The 25,987-nt window shown below is 37.6% G+C and overlaps 4 protein-coding genes across 4 annotated transcripts; 3 read left to right on the plus strand and 1 right to left on the minus strand.

The window, feature by feature from the left end:
• Positions 1-1,891: 1,891 nt before the first annotated feature.
• Positions 1,892-4,507, plus strand: LOC144434322 (uncharacterized). The gene is made up of 2 exons (XM_078122773.1): positions 1,892-2,592; positions 2,809-4,507. The coding sequence occupies exons 1-2, from the start codon at positions 1,892-1,894 to the stop codon at positions 4,505-4,507; spliced, it is 2,400 nt and encodes a 799-aa protein (XP_077978899.1).
• A 170-nt stretch (positions 4,508-4,677) lies between these two features.
• On the plus strand, positions 4,678-5,571 carry LOC144434323 (integrase/recombinase xerD homolog). Its single transcript, XM_078122774.1, has one exon. It carries the CDS (start codon positions 4,678-4,680, stop codon positions 5,569-5,571), a length of 894 nt encoding a protein of 297 aa, XP_077978900.1.
• Positions 5,572-8,590: 3,019 nt separating this feature from the next.
• LOC144434324 (D-beta-hydroxybutyrate dehydrogenase-like) lies at positions 8,591-17,388 on the minus strand. Its single transcript, XM_078122775.1, has 9 exons — positions 17,238-17,388; positions 14,313-14,491; positions 13,140-13,264; positions 12,627-12,749; positions 11,262-11,365; positions 10,955-11,027; positions 10,402-10,463; positions 9,284-9,337; positions 8,591-8,825 (listed from the first exon to the last, which is right to left on the minus strand). Exons 1-9 carry the CDS (start codon positions 17,316-17,318, stop codon positions 8,733-8,735), a joined length of 894 nt encoding a protein of 297 aa, XP_077978901.1. The 5' UTR covers positions 17,319-17,388; the 3' UTR covers positions 8,591-8,732.
• Positions 17,389-17,690: 302 nt separating this feature from the next.
• Positions 17,691-24,157, plus strand: LOC144434493 (D-beta-hydroxybutyrate dehydrogenase-like). Its single transcript, XM_078122948.1, has 9 exons — positions 17,691-17,830; positions 18,471-18,643; positions 19,832-19,956; positions 20,178-20,300; positions 21,039-21,142; positions 21,519-21,591; positions 22,182-22,243; positions 23,198-23,251; positions 23,659-24,157. Exons 1-9 carry the CDS (start codon positions 17,750-17,752, stop codon positions 23,749-23,751), a joined length of 888 nt encoding a protein of 295 aa, XP_077979074.1. The 5' UTR covers positions 17,691-17,749; the 3' UTR covers positions 23,752-24,157.
• Positions 24,158-25,987: the final 1,830 nt, after the last annotated feature.

The raw sequence follows: 25,987 nt of genomic DNA on the forward strand, positions 1-25,987 counted from the left end.
GAATTGTAGCGTTTGCTTCCAGTTATACATGGGAACGAAAAAAAGCGTAAAAACAGAAGAAATAATTCTGTCTGCAAGTAGCAGCAATAATGATAGCGTTTGTTGTGATTTTGAGGGTTCTTTCTTATGTTTTGTGTGCTTTGGGTTACTGGTACAGCACTACGAGAAGATGTACTGCAAGCCGTGTCGCGGTACATACGGCCAGTTGTCTTCTCACACTAGGTACAGTATCATCAGTACATCTTTATTCTCTGGTAATTCTAAGGTCCACTTGTCGTGAGGTCAGTGAACTTTCGTCATTCAAATGTTGTAGCTCACGCTCAAACACAAAGTCAAAGAGTAGCCGTTCAACATCCATCGTAGTCTCCGAAGGCTGACAAACAATGTACCTCAGGTATTAAGGATTCTGTTGCTGCTGCCGCATCAACTGTTGACACAGACGATGAAACTGACTTTGGATCATGTGATTCAAAAGATAGATAATCGAACGGGGAGATGGGACAAGACTGTTATCTCTTTGAGATTGCAAATAATGTAGATGAAAGGTTCATTCACCCATATTATCTACAATCTATGTATCTGTATTTATATGGAATGATTACATTCAGTTAATAACACAGCAATTTTTTGTGAGAATTAATTTTTATGGTCTGTGGGTTCATAGTTAGAAAGGAATATTTCTACTCACACAGAGTTAAAAAAGTACTTATAAGTGAATCCCAAATTCTTTTTGATTGCGAGTGGAAATTTTCAATTGTAAGAACATAATATTTTGATGAAATAAAGTATGGATATTAAACAATTAGTTGTACTCTTTTATTTAGTATATAAAAAGATATGTTGTATCATATTAAAGTTCAAAATTATTTGATCTGTATGGGTGGGGAGGGGGGGGGGGGTTGATGTAGATAAAGGTCGTGAATGTGAACTGTGAATGAGTATGGACCAGCAGTTTTCCGTAAGTACCAGCAACATTTGCTACCTGTCGGTCCTTATGACCAGTAGTCATTTTCCCTTGATTTTACACAGAAGGTCTGCGGATATATGAATGGTATAGAATGAAAAATGGAACCCATGTGTCGCCAAACTGTATATGTTAATATATAACCGCATGATAAATCATCGGCAGCAACACAGTAATTTCGACGGATCAACCAACGTTTAGAGATGTTTTCATTGACTGTTTACTTACAGAAGTACTCTAAAATACAGCTGTTGTTGCTGTAATCTCAGGCCACTATAGGAATTGTCCGTATTGGTCTGAGGTGTAAGCATGCATTCAAGTTGTCTTGTTTTATCACTCCATCATGGTATTGAATAGAGGCCGTCGTAAAGGTCATTCAAATAAAATGGTGTTAGCTTACTGCCAAACTCACTGTAAGGTTTACTGTTCGAAGTATACAAAACTTAAACAAGTTTGAGACAGTTCCACATTGTATTTGTAAGTGTGTGGCGACATTTAGAAGGCGGCCATGAGCCTCCCAAGAAGAAGAAGACGAAACATAAGAGGAAAAGAAAAACGCCAAAGGCAGGTGTAATCATAAATCCAAGTTGTATTGTTTTATCACACCATCATGGTATTGAATAGAGGCCGTCGTAAAGGTCATTAAAATAAAACGGTGTTAGCTTACCGTTGAACTTGATAATCCTCTTACTGCAAGGTATAGACTTCTTAAATTTCTTCCTGATGTGCTGTATCTCGAGAGAGACATTTTAATTGCACTTTAGAATTTATTTTAAAGAATTTTAGTGTACTTATGGTGTGGCGCCCTCAACGCCGATCATTGTTTAACTGTTACTACTACTGCGCATGTACAACCTGCTTTCACGCTGTTCGATCGCATATGCAGTGTGTTTCAAAAACTCGTCGTCGGTGATCGAAGTCAAAAAAATGTCATACAACCTTAGACCCAGGGATCAAATAGTGTCACATGCATGTGCTACATGCCCAGACGAGATGAAGGAGACTGAGGACTATGGATCGCCAGTGAAACTCTACTTGAAAAATGAAGATGTGGAACCACTATCTCCTGCATCAGTCATCGATAGCTATGCCGATTCTACTGATCGCTGCAACACACACATCAGCTTATTAAAAGGGGGTAACGTCGTTAAAAGACTCGACAAGTTAGAAAACAAAGTCGATAAATTGGCAGATCTCATCGAACAGTCTTTGAACTTGCGTGATTATGATGATGTCACTTCCCGCCACAAACTAGCCAACAATGACCATGTGTTGCGCCCTCACGGGCCGATTCCTCACGACTTTGAAAACATGTCAGCCCACCCAGTGCAGAAATCAGCTTTGCATGACGGAGTACCAGCTGGGACACAAAAGAAGGTGCTAGCGGGTGAGTACGTCGATTTAAGCGATCTACACCCCACAAACTCGTTCAATGCACCAAGCACTGAAAAAATGGAGGCTACTATTGATGGCAGTCAAATTGTTTTCAACCCAAAGAGGAAGAAAGCCCCCATATCGTCTTTTGGTGCCTGGCTCAGTGCGATGTCTGTGGTGGAGAGCATACTATTAGAGAAAAAAACCCTATGTTGCAAAATCCCTGTTGTCCTACCACCACCTAATACAGAACTGTGATGGAAAATTTGCATGGCCAGCAGTCTATGCATATGACGTTAAATTCCGCCATTACCTAGGGGACCGTCACTCCTTTGATTATCATATCATGAACCAAGACCTGTATATTACTACATTTATGGATCCTACTGCTATAAAGGGCACACGGAGGGAATGTTATCGTTGCAGAAGTACTGATCATTTATTAATTAGCCATGGAGTGTCCATTTCAGGAGGAACTATCCACATCAAAGGAGAAAAAGACGACGTACACGAAGAAGAAAACTGAAATATGCCTCCTATACCAAACCGGAGAATGCAAGTTCCCAAGATGCAAACGACTTCACAAGTGCAAGAAATGTGGTGCAGACTCCCCTCTCATCACCTGTCAGAATTGCATGTCACTTCAACGCCAAGGCGTGGCAACAGGTCCTCAATAAACATCCAAACAAACAATATGCAAAGAAAATTCTGAATTGGATCCGACAAGGGGTGCCTATCGGATATAAAGGTCAAAGGCCGGAAACCCCCTTGGTGTCTCCAAATTGGAAAAGTGCACTCATCATTCCTGAAACGGTGTCTAAAAAACTCTTAGAGGAAGTCAGGAAAGGATACAAATCAGGACCATACTTTGAACCACCTTACAAATCTTTTATCAGTTCACCCCTAGGTGCTCGACCTAAGAAGAATACAAACAAATATCGCCTAATTCATGATCTTTCCTGGCCTCCAAAAGACTCTGTTAATGATCATATATCGAAAGAAGACTTCAGTTGTACATACATATCGATTGACACGGCTATCGAGCATATAAAACGATTAGGTAAGGGGTCCCTAATCGCAAAGGTTGACCTCGAAGACGCATTCTATCAAATTCCTGTCACACCGGATGACTGGGAGTTACTTGGCTGTTCATGGAATCTTAATATTGATGGTGAACAAAAGAAATGTTACTTCTATAGTAAAGTTCTGCCATTTGGATTAAGGAGCAGCCCAGCCATATCTACTGAGTTTGCAGACGGACTCCAGTTTGCCATGGAATCTAAGTATCATGTTAACCCTGTAGACCACTATCTTGATGATTATTTCACAGCAGGACACCCTAATACTGACCAATGTAATACAAACCTCCAAGGAATGCTACTTGCCTGTCATGAACTTGGATTTCCAGTCAATCCAAACAAAGTCACATCACCATCCACGACCATGGAATTTCTTGGTATTACACTAGATACTGAAAATATGGAAGCACGTGTATCACAGGACCGTATTAATGAGATTACTGAGGAATTGCACACTTGGACCCAAAAAACAAAGGCATCAAAACGCAAAATTCTCTCTCTTATAGGAAAGTTATCATTCATTACACGTGTTTGCCGCCCAGGCAGGACTTTCTTAAGGAGACTGATAGACACTTCAAAGAAACTTAAACATCTGCATCACAAAATCAGACTGACGAAAGCCTTTAAGCTTGACTTGCAATGGTGGCTTGATTACCTTCCAACATGGAATGGAGTTAGTATGTTTTATGATAGTTACTGGACAAATAACGTAGACTTACACCTATATACAGACGCCTCGGACATTGGCTATGGCTGTGTATATGGAAAACAGACATTGAACGGAAAGTTCACTGATGAGATACCTGGTTATACACCAAAGACCCATTCAATTAATTGGAGGGAACTGTATGCTATTGTTCGTGCAGCAGACACCTGGGGTTCAAATTTCGCTGGATATAAAATTCTATTCCATTGTGATAATTCCTCAGTGGTTGCAATGATTCGCTCTGGCTCATCTCGCAATGAGAAGTGTGCTTCTCTACTCAGAAAGCTTTTCTACATTTGTGCAAGAGATAGTTTCCTGATGAATGCCGTTCACATTCCAGGATACAAAAACACTCAAGCTGATGCATTATCTAGATACATGTAAATAATAAACAATAATCTACTTTCTTCACAGGACATGGCACTTTGAATGATCACTGGTGGCTACGGGCTTGTAATCTAGTGGGTAGTGCATACTCGGCTAACACAGACCGTACCTATAACTCAGGACAAAAGTCATATTTGCAGTTCTGTGAAAACATACAAGCCATACCCATGCCTGCCACTGAGGATCTGTTACTTATGTTTATCGCGTATCTCAAGGAAGATAGGAACCTAAAGTACAATACCATTCTGACATACCTTTATTCGGTACGCTCATTGCATATCAAAAGTGGCCTTCCAGACCCCCTTAAGGGTCGTTTTCGTATTCCATTAGCTATGAGATCAGTAAAAAGATTTCAAGGACCAGACTCTAAACAAAAGTTGGCAATAACATTTGACATTCTTGTGAAACTGCAACCTTTATATGATGTTTCACGTCCAATAGACCTTATTTTGTGGACTGCAATGGTAACTGCTTTTTTTGGTCTGTTTAGATCTGGCGAACTTGTAGTTAAACAATTACCTTTTCAACCAACTGTTCATCTTACTGTTAATGATGTTAGTTTTACTGGTACTACTGAACCTATGCATTCTGTAGCCATTATTCACCTTAAACAGTCCAAATGTGACCCATTTCGTAAAGGTGTTGATGTTGTTGTAGGCTGCTCAGGCAACTCAATTTGTGCAGTGGATTTGTTATCACGCTTATATTCCCAACGTATTAAGGCTGGTGCATCACCTAATGATGCTTTGTTTTTAATGCCAGGTAATAAGCCACTTACTAGATATATACTAGTTAAAAGCCTCAAGACCTCACTTAGCCACATAGGACTAGACTCTAGTTTGTACAGTGGTCATAGTTTCCGTAGTGGGGGTGCCACATCAGCAGCAGCAGCCGGAATTTCAGACTGGGAAATCAAAGTCATGGGTCGATGGTCTAGTGATTGTTACAGGAGATACATTCGTACTCCTAGACAAGTCTTATCAACCTTTGCTCAACGAATGATTGTTCAACCCAGGGCAATGCCTCACTGCATTCAGTCAGTTCAGTGTACCAGTTATTAACCATAAGAGATTGAGTTAAAAGTGTTTTAAAGTTTAGAAATATTAAGATTAAAATTTATAGCAGCTGTAATTTAGTTGTGTTATGAGTCACATGTTCCTCATGTTGGGAGTTTGGGCAGCTTTTGTTTGGTGATATGTGAATGATACTTTTAACTCATTAAACCAGTTGCCCATTGTGCCCACTAATTTGGTGTGTGTGTCTCTCGTTAATGTGTGGTTACTCACTAATTGCACTTTAGAATTTATTTTAAAGAATTTTAGTGTACTTATGGTGTGGCGCCCTCAACGCCGATCATTGTTTAACTGTTACTACTACTGCGCATGTACAACCTGCTTCACGCTGTTCGATCGCATATGCAGTGTGTTTCAAAACCCTCCCACCCAACCCTATTATGAAGATAAACCCACATGTCATGCTATTACATTACATCATTTCTATGTTGTTTCCAATGTTTTTTTTTTTAGACTTCTTACTTATAGGGCAGCTTTTGTTTGGTGATATGTGAATGATACTTTTAACTCATTAAACCAGTTGCCCATTGTGCCCACTCATTTGGTGTGTGTGTCTCTCGTTAATGTGTGGTTACTCACTAACAAATCTTAACTCTAGAATTTATAGCTTGAATATACAGACAAAATCCAACTCTGTCAAGAGCGCAATGAGAGGGTTGTGCACTTGGATGATGGGTAGCACAGAATTTATGGTCCAGCAAAGTAGGTCACAAATGGGCGTGACAAGCTGGGTTGGCAAAAACAATCATTGAAATTCTCTGAAATAGTTCTTGATTAGCGCAACAGTTATTACTAATGACAAATGTTTACATGGTATAGTTATTTCTATGTCTGTCTGTCTGTCTGTCTGTCTGTCTGTCTGTCTGTCTGTCTGTCCGTCCGTCCGTCAGTTTGTCTGCCTGCATGTATGTATGTATGTATGTATGTATGTATGTATGTATGTATGTATGTATGTATGTATGTATGTATGTATGTACGTCTTTAATGCAGGTGTTGCAATGTTCTTTACCTAACATAACATAAAATAACATAACATAACATAACATAACATAACATAACATAACATATACATATTATAGATCAGGTTGCACAGTTAGTGTTCATGTGTCAACATGTCACATTGTCACCTGAGATCAACAGAACAGCCCAAACCTGATTTCCCCTGGCCCTCCTGCTTGTAATTTCTGAAAGCTCCCTGAATAAATCTGCGTCTGTCGTATATCCATATCCAATGAATTATTTCTATGTAGTGCACAGGTATTAACGTTATTGAGAAAATCCTATCTCTTGATTAGTTAATAGTGAATAGTTACTTTCATTATTTAAGTGCACGCTATCAGTTATAGGGTGTTCCAGCGACAGGCAATATTAACTTGTTCAGTCATGTCCTCACAAATTGGTGAATTGTTTACATATCCATGTACCCCCTCAGTTTACCAGTCAGAGATAACTTCTAATATTGGTCATTTTCTCTAAAACAAATGCTTGTCAGTGAGACTTACAGTGATGTCCTTAAAGTACACACTCAAGTCAGTAAATCATATTACACAACTGCATGTGGCATTTATAAATTAAACATGCATTATCTACATGATTGTATCGAAAATGCGTTCATATTCCACAGCTCTAGTACAATATCCGGACATTGCATTGGTCCAAAACAATGTTAAGACCATGCTCTGTGTGCCCTATTATGAAACACAACATGTCGCAGTGGATTAATTGTAAGTTGTAGTGTGAGGAATAAAGTAGTCGATTTGGAAGCTGTGACAATGCTGACCTCGTTCCAGACACGTACATCACAGTTCACCCATTCATCTAGTCTTTGAGAGGTATGGCCTTCAACTCTGCCAATTAGATCAAAACACAGGAATTTAATTAATACAGTAATTTCACACAAATGCACTGCGGTTGGTGTAGTCGGAAACAACGAATGTCTTTTTTAAAAATTATTAATGTGATGACAGCGATGGAATCGAGTTCTTACCAATGCTTCTTCGACTCGTGTCCCTTTTCATGTCTGACAGCATTTTGACCCAATGTTTTTGGAAAAAAAAGAGTAGTGCAAAATTTGTAATTAAATTTCTTTTGATATCAATACTTGTTGAATGTAACCGAATATATAATTAAGGAATATGTTGTGAAATCACTTAGGGCAAAGATAACCCTTCTAATTCATGTATAATATTACCTTAGTCTAAATGTAAATACATCCATCAGAATACGGTGAAGCAAAGATATCAATACAACCTAACTTTGAAATCAGGAATACAAAGTAAATCTCCGGAATTTGGTTATTGACACATACGAGACTATTTGCTGTCTTTCTTTCTTTTGTACACGTACATATAACTCTGAATTTCCGAAGTTGAATTGACGGTATTATTAGGCCAATGTAAATTCGTGATCATTTTAAATTTTCTTACATTGTATTTCACTGATTGTTAAACCAACACGTACAGGCTGCAAGTGGGATATTGTTTTCAACAAATAACCAAAGATATATTCATTATCGTCAATTGTTCATAGAAAAAGCAGTCAATATTATCTGTCTACTAGCGAAGTGGCAAGTATACATCTTGAATGAAAGGTTGGCTTTGCATTTGTCATCATGTTCAAACTGTACTGGTGTAATTGGAGTATCATATGTCGATGAGACAACCACAGTTACTGAAAATTGTCGAAACCCCAATGCCTAGACATTGTATATGTTAACCAATGGGCGATATTATCCATAAACAGCGAAAAACACTATAAAATCGCGATCACCGTTGAGGGCGCTGATTTTGGGTGTGTACGAAAATAATTAATCTAATTTGATTTATCGTGTATATAGCTACACAATACGTTTATCTACACATGATGCTATAGTGTTCACAGTGTACGACTACGTTATTGTACCGTATAAAACATTTTTTAAAACCGTCCCATTTGCAGCTCGTGCAGCTTTAATATTCATGATGACCTTGATTTTGATTTTGATGCAGTTAGTATCTACTGTCTCCGGTTTGATGAAATAAAACAAACTAATATGTAGTTGTCGTTGGAATTATAAGAAATGTTTCATAATAACGTTGTAATATAGGTTGTTTCCTCCATGCAAATTATTGCGTTTATCAGTTGTACATCAATGAAATGGTGTTACGCAATTATCGAGCGCCAAACCCTGCATCGATAGGAATGGCTGTACCAGTTATCTGGTCAGCAGCAGGAGAACACAGAAATGCTGCTAATTCGCCAATCTGTGGAGAGGAGATAGATAAATTACATTATGTCTTAGCAACCAATAAGTGTTAAATATCAAAACGCCTTGAATGTTTTCACTTGTTTAATTCAACATTATAAATTTAAGTGGGGTGGTTGTATGGATGTTCCTGGGTTATCAGAAGAATATATAAAAAAAGAATTGTGAGAACACGTGAGTGGTATATCTAACGTGAGAGAATCGAAAGATATGAAATGCGAAACGTATGAGGGCGATTTTCCAACAGCATCGTGAACATAATACGTATAACCCTTACAATAAAACAATCATTTTGAAAGATGAAGTTCACATTTTAATCCCGTCTTGATGAGAATGTTATTATTTCGTATGACAATACATAATGTCACACAAGACAGCATTTTGATAAATAGTGGATTCCAAGTACTGTTATATTGACGATACCCTGAATACAAAGTAAGGCAACGTTACACTTACCTGTTCAGTTTCTACGTACTTGCCGGATGGGTTTAACGCCTCAAGTAATTGTTTCTTTACAGAGAATGGAAAAGGGAGCAAGGAATAAAAAACAATAAAAAGTTATTATTACATAAGCTAAGGCCTTACTCAAGTGATTCATCAAAATATGGAAATTTGCTCTTTACATTTTATATAAGACGTGTTTTGATCACGTATACAGATGATTATTTAGGGTTATTTAATTATCGACTTGCAGCTGCAGTAGTTGGGTTGTGTTAACGTTGTCAAGGCAGTATACGCAGTGTAAGTCACGGTCAAGAACCTTGCCGATCAAAGCTGAAGTAGTGTTACAGTACGTATGAACTCGGAGATCACAGGTTGAATTTATCCATGTTTATCAAGTCGTACAGAAATAATGTCACTCTAACTAACTTAAAAAAGAAACAGACATCGGAGCGAACGTTACTTCAATCTAGTTGTAGGCTTTCGGTCAAAATCATGCAGCGGGGACACTATCTTGACTGCTGAGGTTAATATTATCCAATCATATAGAATATCATGAACACATCACGAAATTTGATTCGTTAGTTTCCTGAACTGTATACTTCTGATGCCATGATTAGTTAAATTCTTCTAATGAATATTAACGAGGCTTGTATGACATGCCATCGTAAGGGAAACATGAACGTTTTTTAGACGAGTCGCTAAAGTCATTAAATGAAAACCCGAGATTCACGAAATTCGGTAATTATTTTACAACTTCACTGCAAGTAATAAAATCCGGTTAATAAACCTTCTTTTACGTCATTTTCATCGAAATTTAGCAAGTAACTTATACGAATTTTGGCTTTGGAGTGATAATACACAGCGCTGTTTTCATGCAGTGAATCGGAGCAGATCGATTATAGCATGTTATGGGACAAACATATTGTGGCTGCATGTAAAATTGATTCATAATTGTACTAATTGTACTAAGTATACAGCTACAAGAATACGTACACCCACAGGTGATTCAATACTGCGATATTACGAGTATGTTATTTTATCAAACAATACATTTCTAAAAAAATATTCCTGTTGCAGCTAACTCCCCTACTAAAACCCCCATTATAATGGAAGCAATTCGTCAGACTTACTTCTATCTCTTCTTTGGTATTTCCAGTCTTATTGGAGAGCTGTCCTATTACTGTTTTTACTACTGTGAGAAATCCAGACAGATAACATACATAAATAGTTAAATACAATGTCCATCCATCCATCCATCCATCCATGCCGACCTAACTACCCACCCAACGATACATACATACATACATACATACATACATACATGTACATACATACATACATACATACATACATACATACATACATACATACATACATGCATGCATGCATACATACATACATACATACATACATACATACATACATACATACATACATGTACATACACACATGCATACATACACACATACATACATACATACATACATACATACATACATACATACATACATGTTTGCTAATACGTAAACACGTGATTCTTTGACTGATTATTGAAATATCAATCTGGTTGAAAATGAAAAAGGAAACAGAAATCAAATAAGAAGACCATTATAATTGATTGAACGTCTTCCAACTGGTCTGATGTTATATCAACACTTTGACATAAAAATATAACACACTCACTGGCTGTGTTTACAAGAGCTGGACAGATGGCATTACAGGTTACTCCTGAACCAAGAGTTTCCAATGCAACTACCTGTTAATAAAACACACAATATGTGTTGATAATAGACAATAGATTCCTCACAGAGAGAGAGAGAGAGAGAGAGAGAGAGAGAGAGAGAGAGAGAGAGAGAGAGAGAGAGAGAGAGAGAGAGAGAGAGAGAAAGAGAGAGAGAGATAGAGAGGGGGAGGGAGAGGGAGATGGAGGGAGAGAGAGGGGGAGAGAGGGGGCAGGAGCGAGAGACAGGAATGGGAGGGATATACGAACCTTTGTAAGACCATTCATTCCATGTTTACTTGCACTATACGCAGCGCGTGCAGCACGTCCTGTCAGCCCAAGGACTGAACTGATGTTGATTACACGTCCCCATGCTGTATGAACAAATATACGGAAAGGGAAATATGGATTATTATGGTTTATTGTATAGTGGGGGTCACCCTGTCTTTGAAATTGGCAGTGGGTGGGGTCATCATATTTTGAAAATTGTGGATGGGGGGGGGGGGGGTCATTGTGTTTTGGAATTTGATAGAAGAAATATTCTGTGAATGTAAAGTGGCATGACTTTGTTTGAACTGTGGAATTTGTTCTTGTCCACGTATAATACCTATAGTTTTTAATATTACTTCAGATCACCCGGTGTGACACTCAAACATGACTATACCTATACATGTATTACCTACCACATCAGTTACATAACATGTCATATAAATACTCAGATATTTCACAATCAATGGCCAGTATGCTTAACATATATTACACTTTGGGGCAAAAAGTTAGTGTTCCGTAATGGTAATCTTCCTAGATAGTTGATAAAAGTCGTTAATCTAAATTGTTCCACTCTTCAGTATGAAGGGATTACTACATAGTATTACTATATTTACCGTGTAATCGCTAGTTTTGTATGATGCTATCATGTAAAGTATTTATTCAAGCTGGCCACTCTGAGTCACGATCAAATACCTGACATGTAGATATCATGGGGGAGGGGGGGGGGGAAAGGGTTCACTATATTTTACAATTGAGTGATGGGGAGTCAGCCTGTTTTTAGTTTTACGGAGACAGGTCAGTGACTTTTCGTCGGCCTGATGGAAAAATCCGCCGACCACCCCTCCCCCGGTTGGAGAAACTGACCAGTCCCTTAGTTGTATCTCTTTAAAAATGACACGCGACACGCGTACATGATAATAAGGAGGTAACCATTGCAGGTCTAATGTATCTTGATATTCTAATCTATATAGTAATAGAATCTTGCATAAAAAGTTTCTATCTGAAACTGAAATAGGCAGCTTGGTAAATGTTTTGTGGTACCCAATTTGTTGTTGTTGTTATTGATTTTGTTACAACATGAGTATCTCAACGCCCATACGGAGGTTTGGTATATTGAACACCTTGGTAATATTGAAGTCTTATAACAATAATCTGGCTAAGAGGCTAGGCCAATACCTCTGGCCATTCGTCATTCTAGTTTGGTCCTACAAATTGTATTACATCATGTGGTGTCTTTCAAAGTATGAAGGTCTCAATAAATTTAGTGGACATTGCTGGTTACTTATATGTGGCTTTTAATTGAAATAACACCAGTAGTGATGTAACAAAAAAAAAAGGAAATTGTAACTTCCAAAGTTAACTAACCTTTTTGCTTCATGTTCGCCAAGGTCAACTGTGTTAGATAAAAGGCTGCTGTTAAATTAACCCGAAGATCTCTTTCGAAGCCATCAATAGGGACTTCTTCAAGTGGAAACACGGACGCAATACCTAGGAGTTTACGAAATAAGATAATGTATATGCAACTGAGTTATGTCTCTTTTCAACGACACGTTGACTTTTGCGAATTGCATAACCCAAGCTCCAAAAAATTTGCTGAGAATTCTGCATACTAATTGTTTTGACATCAGGACGAATAAATGATTATATTTTCGAAGTTAGCTATTCGGTAGGTATATGTACGGTCATATGTTTCTGGGAAATGTTATTACAAAAATATAATTTTCAAGCTTGTTGAATGGCCTGGGATCCTGAAATCACACTGTGCACATTATTATTAGTATTGCAAGCACTGCAGCAATATTTTGAAAGTTCTACTGCACAATGACTTTCCTGCATTATATACCCTTCATCAGAATAATATCCAATGGACGCACTTACCTGCATTATTGACAAGTATATCAACTCCATCAGAATAGATGCACTTTGCATCTTCGTAAAGTTTCCTGATTGAAGTCAAGTCATTCAGATCAGCGGGGATATAATCACTTTGTATTCCATACTGTCTAATAAAAATGTAAAAGCAAAAGAGATAAGGAACGGATGACATTCATGAAATACGTGAATTTCTATCTGTTGTATGTGATTGCGGTCGTATATGAGTAGCATCAATTTGTGACATTAAAAGTAACAAGGAAATCTCAGTTTCCATGGTGTAGTGTCACAGATGACATATTCATATTTTCAGTAAATTCAATATTTTAACAACATCGCATGTCCTAGTTTGACTGGGAAATGTCAACAGACTGTCTCAGGGATATCGGATTCAGACCACAAGATTCCAAGCGTACTCGAGTACATGAGACGACAGTCTGCATTTCATAAATAGCTAGGATTCATAGTGATCATTCATCAATGTTTTGAGAATACTTTTTAGGGCATGTTAACGCCTCCTGCAGACTTTAATATGGATTGCATTAATTATTTGGCCATTGGCCATGCGTTATGTAAATTTAGACTTTAAGGGCGTCACAATAAAGAACACTTGGGACTGGCACTTGGCTTCGGGGGAAGTCAATGAACGAGGCACTTGCTAGGTGCTTGCCTTGGTTTTCAGTGTAGACCTTTAAACACAAACTGTGTGTAGTCTGAGCTAATTCCCTAAGGTTCAAGTGGTGATCCCCCAGTACATACAGAAGTTGAGTCGGACATAAGATGTGAGAGTGATTCGAGTGTAGTTACTTGGTCTGTCAGCTGTGTGCGAAGACGAAAAGAAAGAGTAGTCCTAAGTCTACATCTGAATAATAGTACATAAGCGGCCATTCATTCAAGAATAGCAGTGCGACTATTTGTGTCCGTTGGTGGAATAGCTGTGCAAACGTTCATGAATTCATGAATTTCACTTCGTATTGCACCAAACACTAACGAAGCCATGGTGGATACCTGTCGAAAGCTTTCTTGTTGAGCTATTTGAAAATGTTGATGCAAAACGAAGTTAAATTCATGAACTTCGAATGATCATATTGTTCGACAATTACTGACCCAAGAAAAAGTCATTTATAATACGACTTTATCATTATTTAATGAACCATCTTAACAAGGGGGTTAACACACCTTTCAAGTTCCGTCGTCAATTTGTTTCCATGTTCAGGTTGTCGGCTGCCAGTTAAGATAACAGAACACCCTCTCTGTGCAAGACTTCGGGCTATAGCTATCCCAATGCCTCCAGAGTCACTTGATCCAGTTATCAGGGCAACTCTACCATGATGTGTGCGAGATATACCAGCATGGTTCTGTAAATAAATGACAGTTGTGAAAGAAGCAGTCATCTTGATATATTTGTTGTATGTATGAGAGAGAGAGAGAGAGAGAGAGAGAGAGAGAGAGAGAGAGAAGCGAGAGAGAAAAGAGAGAGACAGAGACAGACAGACAGACAGACAGACAGACAGACAGACAGACAGACAGACAGACTGAGGACAAGGAATTGCCGAGATATGGCTACTTTTTAGAAAACGTTTTTTGGAATAGGGGAGGGGCACATTTAAAAAAAAAAAGAGTAGACTTGACTTCACCCGGCAATATCGATCCCTCTCATTTATAATTATTGAAGGCTCCCTTAGGTCATCCACCCTATATCACCTTCTTACAGTACAGTCCCGTCGTTGTTCAGAGTGTTGTTTGGTATGGTCTGGGACCTTATTTGCCCTACTAGCAGCGTGAGAAATTAGTTTTTCAGAATTACAACATGTTGTAGGGCCTTATGACCAATTGGAATTTAAATGTGGATTAAATAATAACATTTATTCAAAGATATAATTTTACCTACATAGAATTAACATGTCAAGCGTCAGAGCTAGCTCGCTAGTACTGGTTTTGTTGTCAATGTTGACATCAACTCTACATATGGCATAGCATGCAGTATATACTTTCTGTTAGAAATCACATGATTGGTTGAATTTCTCTAATTATTTTTGTTTTGGCTGATCAGAAAAACTTAGACGTTCAACTCATTTTACGAAGCGCATACGTCTCTCTGCCAAAATCACTGTAAGGTTTAATGTTCGAAGTACACAAAACTTTAACATGTTTGAGACAGTTCCACATTGTATTTGTAAGTATGTGGCGACATTTAGAAGGCGGCCATGGGCCTCCCAAGAAGAAGACGAAACTTAAGAGCAAACCAAAGGCAGACAGAATATGACAAGAATACAAGGCGATCGTTTCAAGCTGCTTGGCAGATAGCTGCAATAATTGTAGTATTTTGAGGGGGTTTTCTTCTGTTTTTGTGCTTTGTTTCGTTGCGATGTTTAACTGGAAGCTGGACAAACTCAAATGGACGAGATCACGTTGCAAACGCCAGCGTACTACCTCTTTCAATTGCGTTGCTGCTTTTGACTGGATACCTCTGAACTTGCTTGGGTCTTGAAGGGTATGCAATTAATGTCGGAGTTGGGAAATGTCCAATGTTTTGGCAGATGAGGCATAATTTAGCAGAAAAATCCACCCAACTTGCCGATTCAGATCTGCTTTGCGTCCGTCTATTTGCGTTAACGTTACAGGAATTGTAGCGTTTGCTTCCAGTTATACATGGGATCGAAAAAAACCGTAAAAACAGAAGAAAAAATTCTGTCTGCAAGTAGCAGCAATAATGGTAGCGTTTGTTGTGATTTTGAGGGTTCTTTCTTATGTTTTGTATGCTTTTTTCGTTAAATGGGTTACTGCATGGATGTATTATCACTAATACATCCATGGTTACTGGTACAGTACTACGAGAAGATGTACTGCAAGCCGTGTCCCGGTGCATACGACCAGCTGTCTTCTCACACTAGGTACAGTATCATCAGTACATCTTTATTCTCTGGTAATTCTAAGGTCCACTTGTCGTGAGGTCAGTGAACTTTCGTCATTCAAATGTTGTAGCTCACGCTCAAACACAAAGTCAAAGAGTAGCCGTTCAACATCCATCGTAGTCTCCGAAGGCTGACGAACAATGTACCTCAGGTATTAAGGATTCTGTTGCTACTGCGCATGCCCCATTAGCTGTCGACACAGACGATGAAACTGACTTTGGATCATGTGATTCAAAGGTTAGATAATCGAACGGTGAGAAGGGAGAAGACTGTGATCTCTTTGAGATTGCAGATAATGTAGATGAAAGATTCATTCAACCATATTATCTACAATCTATGTATCTGTATTTATATGGAACGAATACATTCAGTGAGTAACAGAGCAGGTGTTTGTGAGAATTAATGTTTATGGTCTCTGGGTTCATAGTCAGAAAGGAAAATTTCTACTCAAAGAGTTAAAAAAGCACTTATAAGTGAATCCCAAATTCGCTTCCAAGTTTTTTTTTTATTACGAGTGGAAATTTTCAACTGTAAGAACATACTATTTTGATGAAATAAAGTGTGGATATTAAACAATTAGTTGTACCCTTTTATTTTAGTATATAAAAAGATATGTTGTCTCATATTAAAGTTCAAAATTATTTGATCTGTATGGGCGGGGGGGGGGGTTGGGGTTGATGTAGATACAGGTCGTGAATGTGAACTGCATTGAGTATGGACCAGCAGTTTTCCGTAAGGACCAGCAACTATTGCTACCTGTCGGTCCTTACGACCAGTAGTCATTTTCCCTTGATATCACACACACAAAAGGTCTGAGGATGTATGAATGGTATTGAATGCAAAATTGAACCCGTGTGTCACCAAACTGTATAGGTGTATAACAAATCATTGGCAGCAACACAGTAATTTCGACGGGTCAACCAACGTTTAGAGATGTTTTCATTGACTTTTTACTTACAGAATTACTCTAAAATACAGCTGTAATCTCAGACCACTACAGGAATTGTCTGTAGTGGTCTGAGGTGTATTGCATTCAATTCATGTTTTGTTCCGCCATCATAGGGTCGTCTAGTCCTGCTTGCAGACGGTGCAGTGTATGCGTTTCGCTCAACACCGGACGACTTACTCTGTATACAAGCAGGACTAGGGGTCGTCGAAATATCATTCAAGTAAACTGGTGTTAGCTTACCGTTGAACTTGATAATCTTCTCACTGCAAGGTATAGACTTCTTAAATATCTTCTTGATGTGAGACATCGAGAGAGAGACATTTTAAACAAATCTTAACACTAGAATGTGTAACTTGAATATACAGACAAACGCCGACTTTGTAAAGAGACCTATATGCATACGGAATGCGATGGTGGTCCACTGGAGTGATGGGTAATTTATGGTCTAGCAAACTTGAAGTTGGCAAAATAAACTATCATTCGGATTCTATTGAAATATTTCTGCATACGTCTTTAATACAGGCGTTGCAACGGCCTTCACGCAACACAGCACATACATCTTGTGTAGCTTGCACCGTGGCGTGGTTGGTTGTGTTAGTGTATGCATCTTGTCATGTCACAGGGTCGTATTCAAATTGTCAGCTCCTGCTGTCAAAGGGAATTTAGGTCAGTCACACAGTACAGACGTCGACCATATCATCAGTGTTACTGTAAATTAATAATTAACTTCATCAGCAGTCACCTCCTCCCGAATGTCACTCATAAAAGGATTCCGTTTCGTGAAGGATGCCAGAAGTTTCTTTTTCACAACAAGAAGGTTCTCAAGTAGTAAGGTGGGTTGTATTTAAACGAGGAATTGAGTGATAAGATCAGCGTTGCCAGTAGACACACACACAAAAAAACAATCGCCGTTATAGAAATCATATCACTAGATGCTGTCTGTTACAACATTGTTTAGAATCTAAAAGTGATAATAACTACTACATACAAGTACTATATATATTTCGTCTCTTGAGTAAGCCACGATTTAGCAAAACAAACGGTCAAGGTCGGGTCATCCATAGTATGCTAATCTTAACATGTGAACAGTCAATGTATGACAAAGGGAACATCTACGCGCTTTCTGTGACTGACTGACTGACTGGCTGACTGACTGACTGACTGACTGACTGAGTGTGTGTGTGTGTGTGTGTGTGCGCGCGCGTGCGCGCGCGCGGGTCTGTTTGTTTTTAGACTACGTTATAACCTAAAAACTCGGCTGCAACTATCGGCGAAGCAGTTCGTACACGATTTTCTTTCAGTGGCGGGGAAAATGTAGTGGCCATGAGAAGGCAAAATAATAAACGAGTAGGCGAATTACAACATTAGGCCCAGTTTGAATTTTGTCGTCAAAGGTTGCCACCTTTTATGTTTTTCTCTCACCCTTTCGTGTTTCTCGTTGATCGTTTTCTTGTCATATTTTACATGAGACAGACTGGCATAGAACGTATTCATCATGGAAAAGTCGCACTGGTAACAGGATCAAGCGATCGCAGGGGTATTGGATTCGGTGCGGCACGAAGCCTTGCACAGAGAGGGTGTTCTGTTATTTTAGCTGGTACTCGAGGATCCGAGAAAGTTAAAGTATTACAAGATGAACTGCAAGGGTATGTAGTATTGTTTGGTGATACAATAAAATTTAATCAAGCTACCTAATGACAACAGACTGAACTGTAGATCTGTGGAGATAACCACGATTGGTATGAACCTAGAACATTTCCTCAATGATATGAGTCCAAAAACATCAACATTAAAACATCAACTTAAATTTATTAAATTAAATGTGTCAACGATCGATACGACCACACTGCTGTTGATAGGTATCGAACTAATATAAGACTTGATTAGTATGACAAGGTTAACTAGAATGTCAAGATGACCGACACGACAACAATATCAAAATTATCCTAATCACCAAGTTTGCGCACTCCCCCAAAACTAATATGTGGTTTCACTGGGAAAAAGATCCTACAGTGTCTATTTCAATGAGCTGATTTTGAACAATATGTAAATCTGAAAGACATGAGCCTAACAAAAAAAATTGTGTGGCTCCGATTACGCTCAATTTTAGAATAGATGGGGTAGGTGGATCATATATATATATATATATATATATATATATATATATATATATATATATATATATATATATATATATATATATATATATATATATATATATATATATATATATATATACAGGTTTTGAAAATTTGAACCAAATTATATGCTATAGACCCTACAGAACTGTTTCGTGAGGTGCGTAGTCCTCACTCATCAGGGGTAGAATGGAATATGTTATATTCCATTCTACCCCTGATGAGTGAGGACTACGCACCTCACGAAACAGTTCTGTAGGGTCTATAGCATATAATTTGGTTCAAATTTTCAAAACCTGTATATAATTCGCTCTACTACCCGTATTGAGCACTTTTATGTGGTTTTATCTACATCCAGTCAATTATATATATATATATATATATATATATATATATATATATATATATATATATATATATATATATATATATATATATGATATGTGAATGTCTAGTTCAGGTACTTATGTTTTCCGTTTATTCCTGTGTTATTGGTTTCTTCTCATCAGATGTACCTCCATTACAGATTGGAAGAACAGTTTTATAGCGTCTTTTTAAGGATGATGTCAGTTTCCGCATCCACTATTCTTGTGGGGTCGCGTAACCGGAACCAAACAATTTTTTTTCTAGGCCTTAGAATAATAGCAACAATGAATACCGTTAGAAACTTGTATTTTAATTTCATTTTATTTTCAGAGAATGCGGTATTCCGGTTCATTATTTTCAAGCGGATTTTAGTAACCTATCTACGGTTAAGAAACTGTACGAAGACATAAAGCATATTTTTCCCGATGGAGTCGATATTCTCGTCAATAATGCAGGTATTTAACTTTTGAAAATTCCCTATAGTAATTATTTTTTTTAGAGAGATAGAGAGAGAGAGAGAGGAGGGAGAGAGGGAGGGAGGGAGGGACGGACAGACACACAGGCAGACAGACAGACAGACAGACAGACAGACAGACAGACACCGAGAGAGATTCTGCAAGGATGTCCTGGTCCTCACATGTGTTTTGACAACATGTTATTCTGACTACATTCACAGGCGTAGTTACCGTAAAATCCGTTGAAAATAGTTCGGTCGACAGTTGGGAAGGAGATATGCGAATCATGTTAACTGTTCCTTTCTATCTTACTAAACTATGCTTACCAGACATGAAAAACAAAGGTAAGTCAGTATCAGTTTGAACAGCGATGTTTTCGGGTAATTGATATTGAGGACTGTATACAAGACAAATAATACTTTCATTGATTGTGGCAATAATTTAGTTCACATATCTGAACATTAAAAGAACGTATCAATTACTGATCATACATAGATTGTTACAGAAAACAGTTATTGTAGTTGTAATGTATGACACATTATACATCTCAACCACGACCTGTTCGTGATGTATCCTCCGATGAAATCCATAGCATATTTGCGTCAGACTTTCATGTTTTGATGACGTCGAACAGTGGGGAACACAACTACAGGAAATAAATAAGTTTCGTAAACTTTGGGTTTTGGGGAGTCATGATATCACATCACATAAATTTCGCGCGATTGCCAAGAAACATAAAATTGAATCTTGTTTCACATTGATTGTTCCGCATTGTACTCCTAAGTGCTTATCACCTTTAGATAATTAATCATGCTGCTAACGTTAACGCCCACAAAGGAACGGTGGACCACTGCTAAAAAAATGACTGTAAAATAAAGTTCATGTTGGCGTTTCTTGGAAATCGCGCGAACTTCACATGATGTTAAATCGGGAAACAACTCTCTACAATCCAAAGGTTATGAAATGCCTTTTATTTCCTGGTGTGGCCTTCCCCAGTAATTGAAAACAAATCTTGAAAGTTCAGCCACATCAAGACTTGCAGAATATCATGTTTGATCTGTGACATATATATTAAATTATAGCCTGGGGTAAAATAGTCAACATAAGTTCAGCGTTGGGCTTAGACGGGGCCTCAATGTACAGCATTTACACTGCAGCCAAGCATGGGTTAAACGGCCTAACAAAGGTAAGCTTGTCATGTGAGGATTCTTCTAATCGACCTATATGACTTCCGCATTTTAATTCGAGGGATAAAATATCAGCATACAGGTAATAAAAAGCAGTATGCTAGAATTTTTTGTGGTGAAAGTATTGAAGACATAAATATCAAAATATGTTTTATTTTCTTTTTACATATGACACGGGCCTGCTTTAAAAGTTAATAAATACCTGCAAAGGAACAAAATATTATATTAAATTAATTGCAATCACTACTTGACAGAGTTTTATATTGTTGTTTTCTTTTTATTCAAATACTTCAACCTCGTAGTGATTTTAAATGTTAAATTAAATTAATTAATTGTGTTATAATATGTAAAACATTCAAATAATCGTACTTACAGGTAACTGCCTTGGAGACGCTTGGTACTGGAGTCACCTGTAATGCGGTCTGCCCTGGAGCAGTTCACACCGAAAGTGAGTTCTGTGATTTCTACGAAGTTTACACTTCTTACATTCATATCATACAGTTTAAATGACTTCATGGTGCTTTGAATTTATCGGGTTTATGTATAATTTATCAAAGAAGTATGCGATGTAATTTTGTATCATGTAGATATTGATTTAAACACAAAATCATAATTCTTTTTCGAAAAAGTAATGAGATTAGATATGTTTCTTATTTAACTGCCCTGAAATGATTTTGGAATCTTAATATCATTTTTGGCATGAAGTCCACAATTGTAAGGAATGCTGAGATGTATTAGCCATGTGTTAACACAGTTTTACAGCGCTGCACACACTGTCCGAACTGCCAGTCACCTTCATCGTCGGAGGCCAGCATGCGCTACCACATTAAAGGCCACCATTTACATCATAGTCTGGTAATTTATAAAAGACTCTGAGTGTTAAAAACCTCAGAATTGTGAGTATATGAGATTGCATGAAGTGGGTTATGCATGATCCTCCTCGAACTTAATACATTCCTTTATCCTGAAATGAAAGATGCAAATGTATGGAAATAAAACTTAACCAAATCATTAAGACAGGTAATTATTCTCTATCAGTGTATGACGCTGAGCTTGTGGACTACGCCAAAGAAACAGGGGTACCTTTAGAAGAGCTTCTGGTAAGAGGTCTTTTGTTTGTTTGTTTTTTAAAAAAGTTGTTTGAGATAATAGAAACATCCCTCTGATTTTAGAAATACATGTTCATTTATCAACTAATTGACAGAAAATCACATAACCTTGTTGCAAATGGTTTAGTCTAAATCAGCCTGATTTTCGACGTTTGGTTAATACAAAATTTTGTGAACAAATCGAATTGAGGAAAATCTAATTTGAAATCAATATCCAATAGCTGGAAAAACTGTCAGTGGACGTTCTTCATTTAAGAGGCATTTCATTTGTCTCCCTTCGTTATTCTTTGTTTATGAAACATTAGTTTTAACCAAGTTTAACATAACACCTAACTGCCTCTACAACGGAAATCACAAACCCTGAAACGAAACGTCGCCTGGTTCGACAAAAATCTCACTAACATTGCCACAGTTTTTGTCTGGCCAGACAAAATATTTCTTTGATGTTGTAAATATTCTCGTCTGGCTCGACCAAAATCTAATTAATATTTCCACATGTTATCGTCTGGCACAACAAAAACTGAACTACAATTGATACATTTTAGTCAATTGACTGTCTCAAAAATATCAAAGAACGCGCCAGACCGTAGGTTTACCAGACGGGGCATATGAATTTGGCGTTGATCTCCTAAGATAATGGTAGCTCACGCAAAGAAAGTGTAACAATATAGGTAAAGGTGTTTGTCACGCCAGACAATTGGCGAAACGCTGTTGGTTGTAAGATTTCTGTCTAGCCAGCCGATAGAATGTAGCTTTGTTAATGAGTGAGCCAGACGACGTTTTGTTTCAGGATTACGATTTCCTTTGTAATTGTGGCAACATATGCATACAACATAAACAGTTGGACATTACATAAATGCGAAAAATGTCGATAAGTTTTTTTGTAATTGCATTCATTTGGAAATTTGTTCAAATGAATTATTACATACATTTTTTTTCCTGCAGAAAACGGCACTTCAGTCATTCAATCCATCTGGACAGTTTGTTGGGCAGGATCAGGTAGGTTCGATATTCAGCAGTGCGAGCAATTAAATAACTATACTTTTGCATTTGGTGTTGGAAATGAGAATTGTCATCAAAGCTTACTGGAATGTGTTGGTGCAACAAAGCAGGTACTATAGATACATACTCGATACCCAGTGTTTAGCTATGTATCTTGGTATATTGGCATATTCGGTTCTGACTGTACCAATTGTAACAGTGCTGTTCATACAACATTTGTGTTTGACAAAGTAAAATGTACTTAGCTTTGTCTTAAAGTTTCACGGAGATTAATTCATGCATCACTGAAGAGACAAAACATCAACATACAAGTAAAAGGTTGGTATTAGAGTTTGGGGCCATTGATAAAAGAACCGAAGTCTGCATACAGTCTCATTAACATATAATCACAATTGATTTGACAGATTGGGGAATTGGTAGCATTCTTATGCTCGCCAGCAGCCGACCAGATGACCGGTACCACTCTACCAATCGATGCAGGATTTGGTGCTAGTTAACGGAGTTTATGTCATGGACATTTTACCAGCCAGTTTGAAATGTCCCCGATTACATGAATTTATGGTTAAGTTGATATACAAATTGATTTGTAAAACACGCAGTTTTTATGCGAATGTGATAGTATCTATGATTCAAATAAGGTTGTATTTTAGTGACTTTCGCAAATGCCGGAAATAACGCTGCCTTCACCATCACTGCTATTTGACTTTAATTATGAATGTTCGACTATTGGACAAGCGTATTGAAATCCCACGTAGTAGTCAAATGTGTGATTAAATTTGACATGGGGAAATTTGTGACTATGACATAGTTAGATACAGTCAACCAATTAACCGATAAAATATAAAGTAATCGAAAATTCCTAAAAACAAATGTATGTTTATTGAATTAGTTGACGGCAGAACCACTAAATCATGAAATAGCTAGGAGATTTATTAACATTTAATAACTTCGGAATCTAATATATGTCAACGTCTGTCTTTTTCTTCTTTCAAAGTTTTTACCATATGTATGTTTACTTCATAAACGTGAAACATGAAAAGTTAAAATAAACTTAGATTTATAATTCGGCATACTCATACAGTATTTTATTTCGAGGGCTCGGTCAATTGTTACAAATGTAAAATGGAATCCTCAAATGCCATGTTGAATGACCTATTTGGAAGACAGTTTGTCATAATTACCGCCGCCAACGGTCGAAATATTTTGTTTTCATCCCGTTTGTCTGTATTTTTTAAATATAGTTTTGTTTGTTAACAAAATATCTAAGAAAACACGGATTCAAAGAAGCTTACTGGAGAGACTGCCCATGAGATAGGAGGAAATCGACGAGATTTTGTAGGAAATCCACGGTTACCGTATCAACCCGTGGGAACAGAATTGAAAAATACAGAATATTTGTCGCTAAAATGTCAACGACGACGACGACGACGACGATGACAACAACAACAACAACAACAACAACAACAACAACAACAACAAGGATTTGCGGATGTAGGTGATATTCCGTGGTAAGTTTGCATATGATATGAGGATTAAGTACTAATCATCTTTGTCACCAGATTTAAAGTGAAATGTCTCCCGTAAGGGCGAAACCATAGATTTCTGTACCTACATTTATTCATTGTTGGAATGCAAAATTCTTAGTTATAGCTATTATACGTACCTTTCACTGCGTCCAACATTTTAGATACTGTAAAAGCGTAAACCTCAACTAAGGGAGCCGTCATTATTTATGACCTGGGGGATGGGGGGGGGAGGAATTGCTTTGAAAAGCCAGAAAATTTGAGTAACCCCCTGCCTGGCTTGAATTTTTTTCGTAACCCCCCCCCCCCACTCAAAATTGTTTCGTAAACCCCCCCCCACACACACACACACACCATTTTACAGTCACAAATGTAAATGGCGCTCTACAAACATTATTCAAATTGTGTTCCATCCATCCATCCATCCATCCATCCATCCATCCATACATACATACATATACATCCATCCATCCATACATACATACATACATACATACATACATACATATGTATAATTATGTATGAATTATTACATGGTAAAATATAGTAGCCTGATGTTGTGTAATATTTCATGTATTTTCGGATCTGTCAGATATGACTTGTGTACTTTAATGTATAATCACAGGGAACAGGACAAATAATCAGTTTTGTTATGGCGATTTTCCGGATTTCTAATATTATTTTCTGTATATTTCAAATAAAGTTTCCACTCACTGTTTTTTCTTACTATTTCCTATGTGATATCAATGTCTTATCGGAGCTTATCAGCTTTGCATTAATTAGTAGCTTACTAATTCAAGAACAAACTCACTAGTTATTTGCCCAATTAGCGCATTAAGCCGTGAGTGTAAACATTCCCTGATGCGTCACCATTAGTCGGATCAGGGAATGTTTACACTCACGGCTTAATGCGCTAATTGGGCAAATAACTAGTGAGTTTGTTCTTGAATTAGTAAGCTACTAATTAATGCAAAGCTGATAAGCTCCGATAAGACATTGATATCACATAGGAAATAGTAAGAAAAAACAGTGAGTGGAAACTTTATTTGAAATATACAGAAAATAATATTAGAAATCCGGAAAATCGCCATAACAAAACTGATTATTTGTCCTGTTCCCTGTGGTATAATGATAAGTATGTGTACGTGCGTATTGACACGACGCAACCATAGACGTATAAGTATTCTACATATTAAAGAGTGACCCTGTT

This window comes from Glandiceps talaboti, chromosome 4, assembly GCF_964340395.1.
Source record: "Glandiceps talaboti chromosome 4, keGlaTala1.1, whole genome shotgun sequence".
NCBI lineage: Eukaryota > Metazoa > Hemichordata > Enteropneusta > Spengelidae > Glandiceps > Glandiceps talaboti.

What these genes read in the sequence shown, in the direction of transcription:
- LOC144434323 (XM_078122774.1), top strand. Translation starts at nt 4,678, where the DNA reads ATGCCTGCCACTGAGGATCTGTTACTTATGTTTATCGCGTATCTCAAG.
- LOC144434493 (XM_078122948.1), top strand. Translation starts at nt 17,750, where the DNA reads ATGTCACTCATAAAAGGATTCCGTTTCGTGAAGGATGCCAGAAGTTTC. An exon ending in TTACAAGATGAACTGCAAGG is followed by an intron (nt 18,644 to 19,831) that starts GTATGTAGTATT and finishes TTTTATTTTCAG; the next exon opens with AGAATGCGGTATTCCGGTTC. An exon ending in AGTTTGTTGGGCAGGATCAG is followed by an intron (nt 23,252 to 23,658) that starts GTAGGTTCGATA and finishes TTGATTTGACAG; the next exon opens with ATTGGGGAATTGGTAGCATT.
- LOC144434322 (XM_078122773.1), top strand. Translation starts at nt 1,892, where the DNA reads ATGTCATACAACCTTAGACCCAGGGATCAAATAGTGTCACATGCATGT. An exon ending in CCACCACCTAATACAGAACT is followed by an intron (nt 2,593 to 2,808) that starts GTGATGGAAAAT and finishes TGTCCATTTCAG; the next exon opens with GAGGAACTATCCACATCAAA.
- LOC144434324 (XM_078122775.1), bottom strand. Translation starts at nt 17,318, where the DNA reads ATGTCTCTCTCTCGATGTCTCACATCAAGAAGATATTTAAGAAGTCTA. An exon ending in TATACTTGTCAATAATGCAG is followed by an intron (nt 12,750 to 13,139) that starts GTAAGTGCGTCC and finishes GTAAACTCCTAG; the next exon opens with GTATTGCGTCCGTGTTTCCA. An exon ending in GGCGAACATGAAGCAAAAAG is followed by an intron (nt 11,366 to 12,626) that starts GTTAGTTAACTT and finishes TTGTTCATACAG; the next exon opens with CATGGGGACGTGTAATCAAC.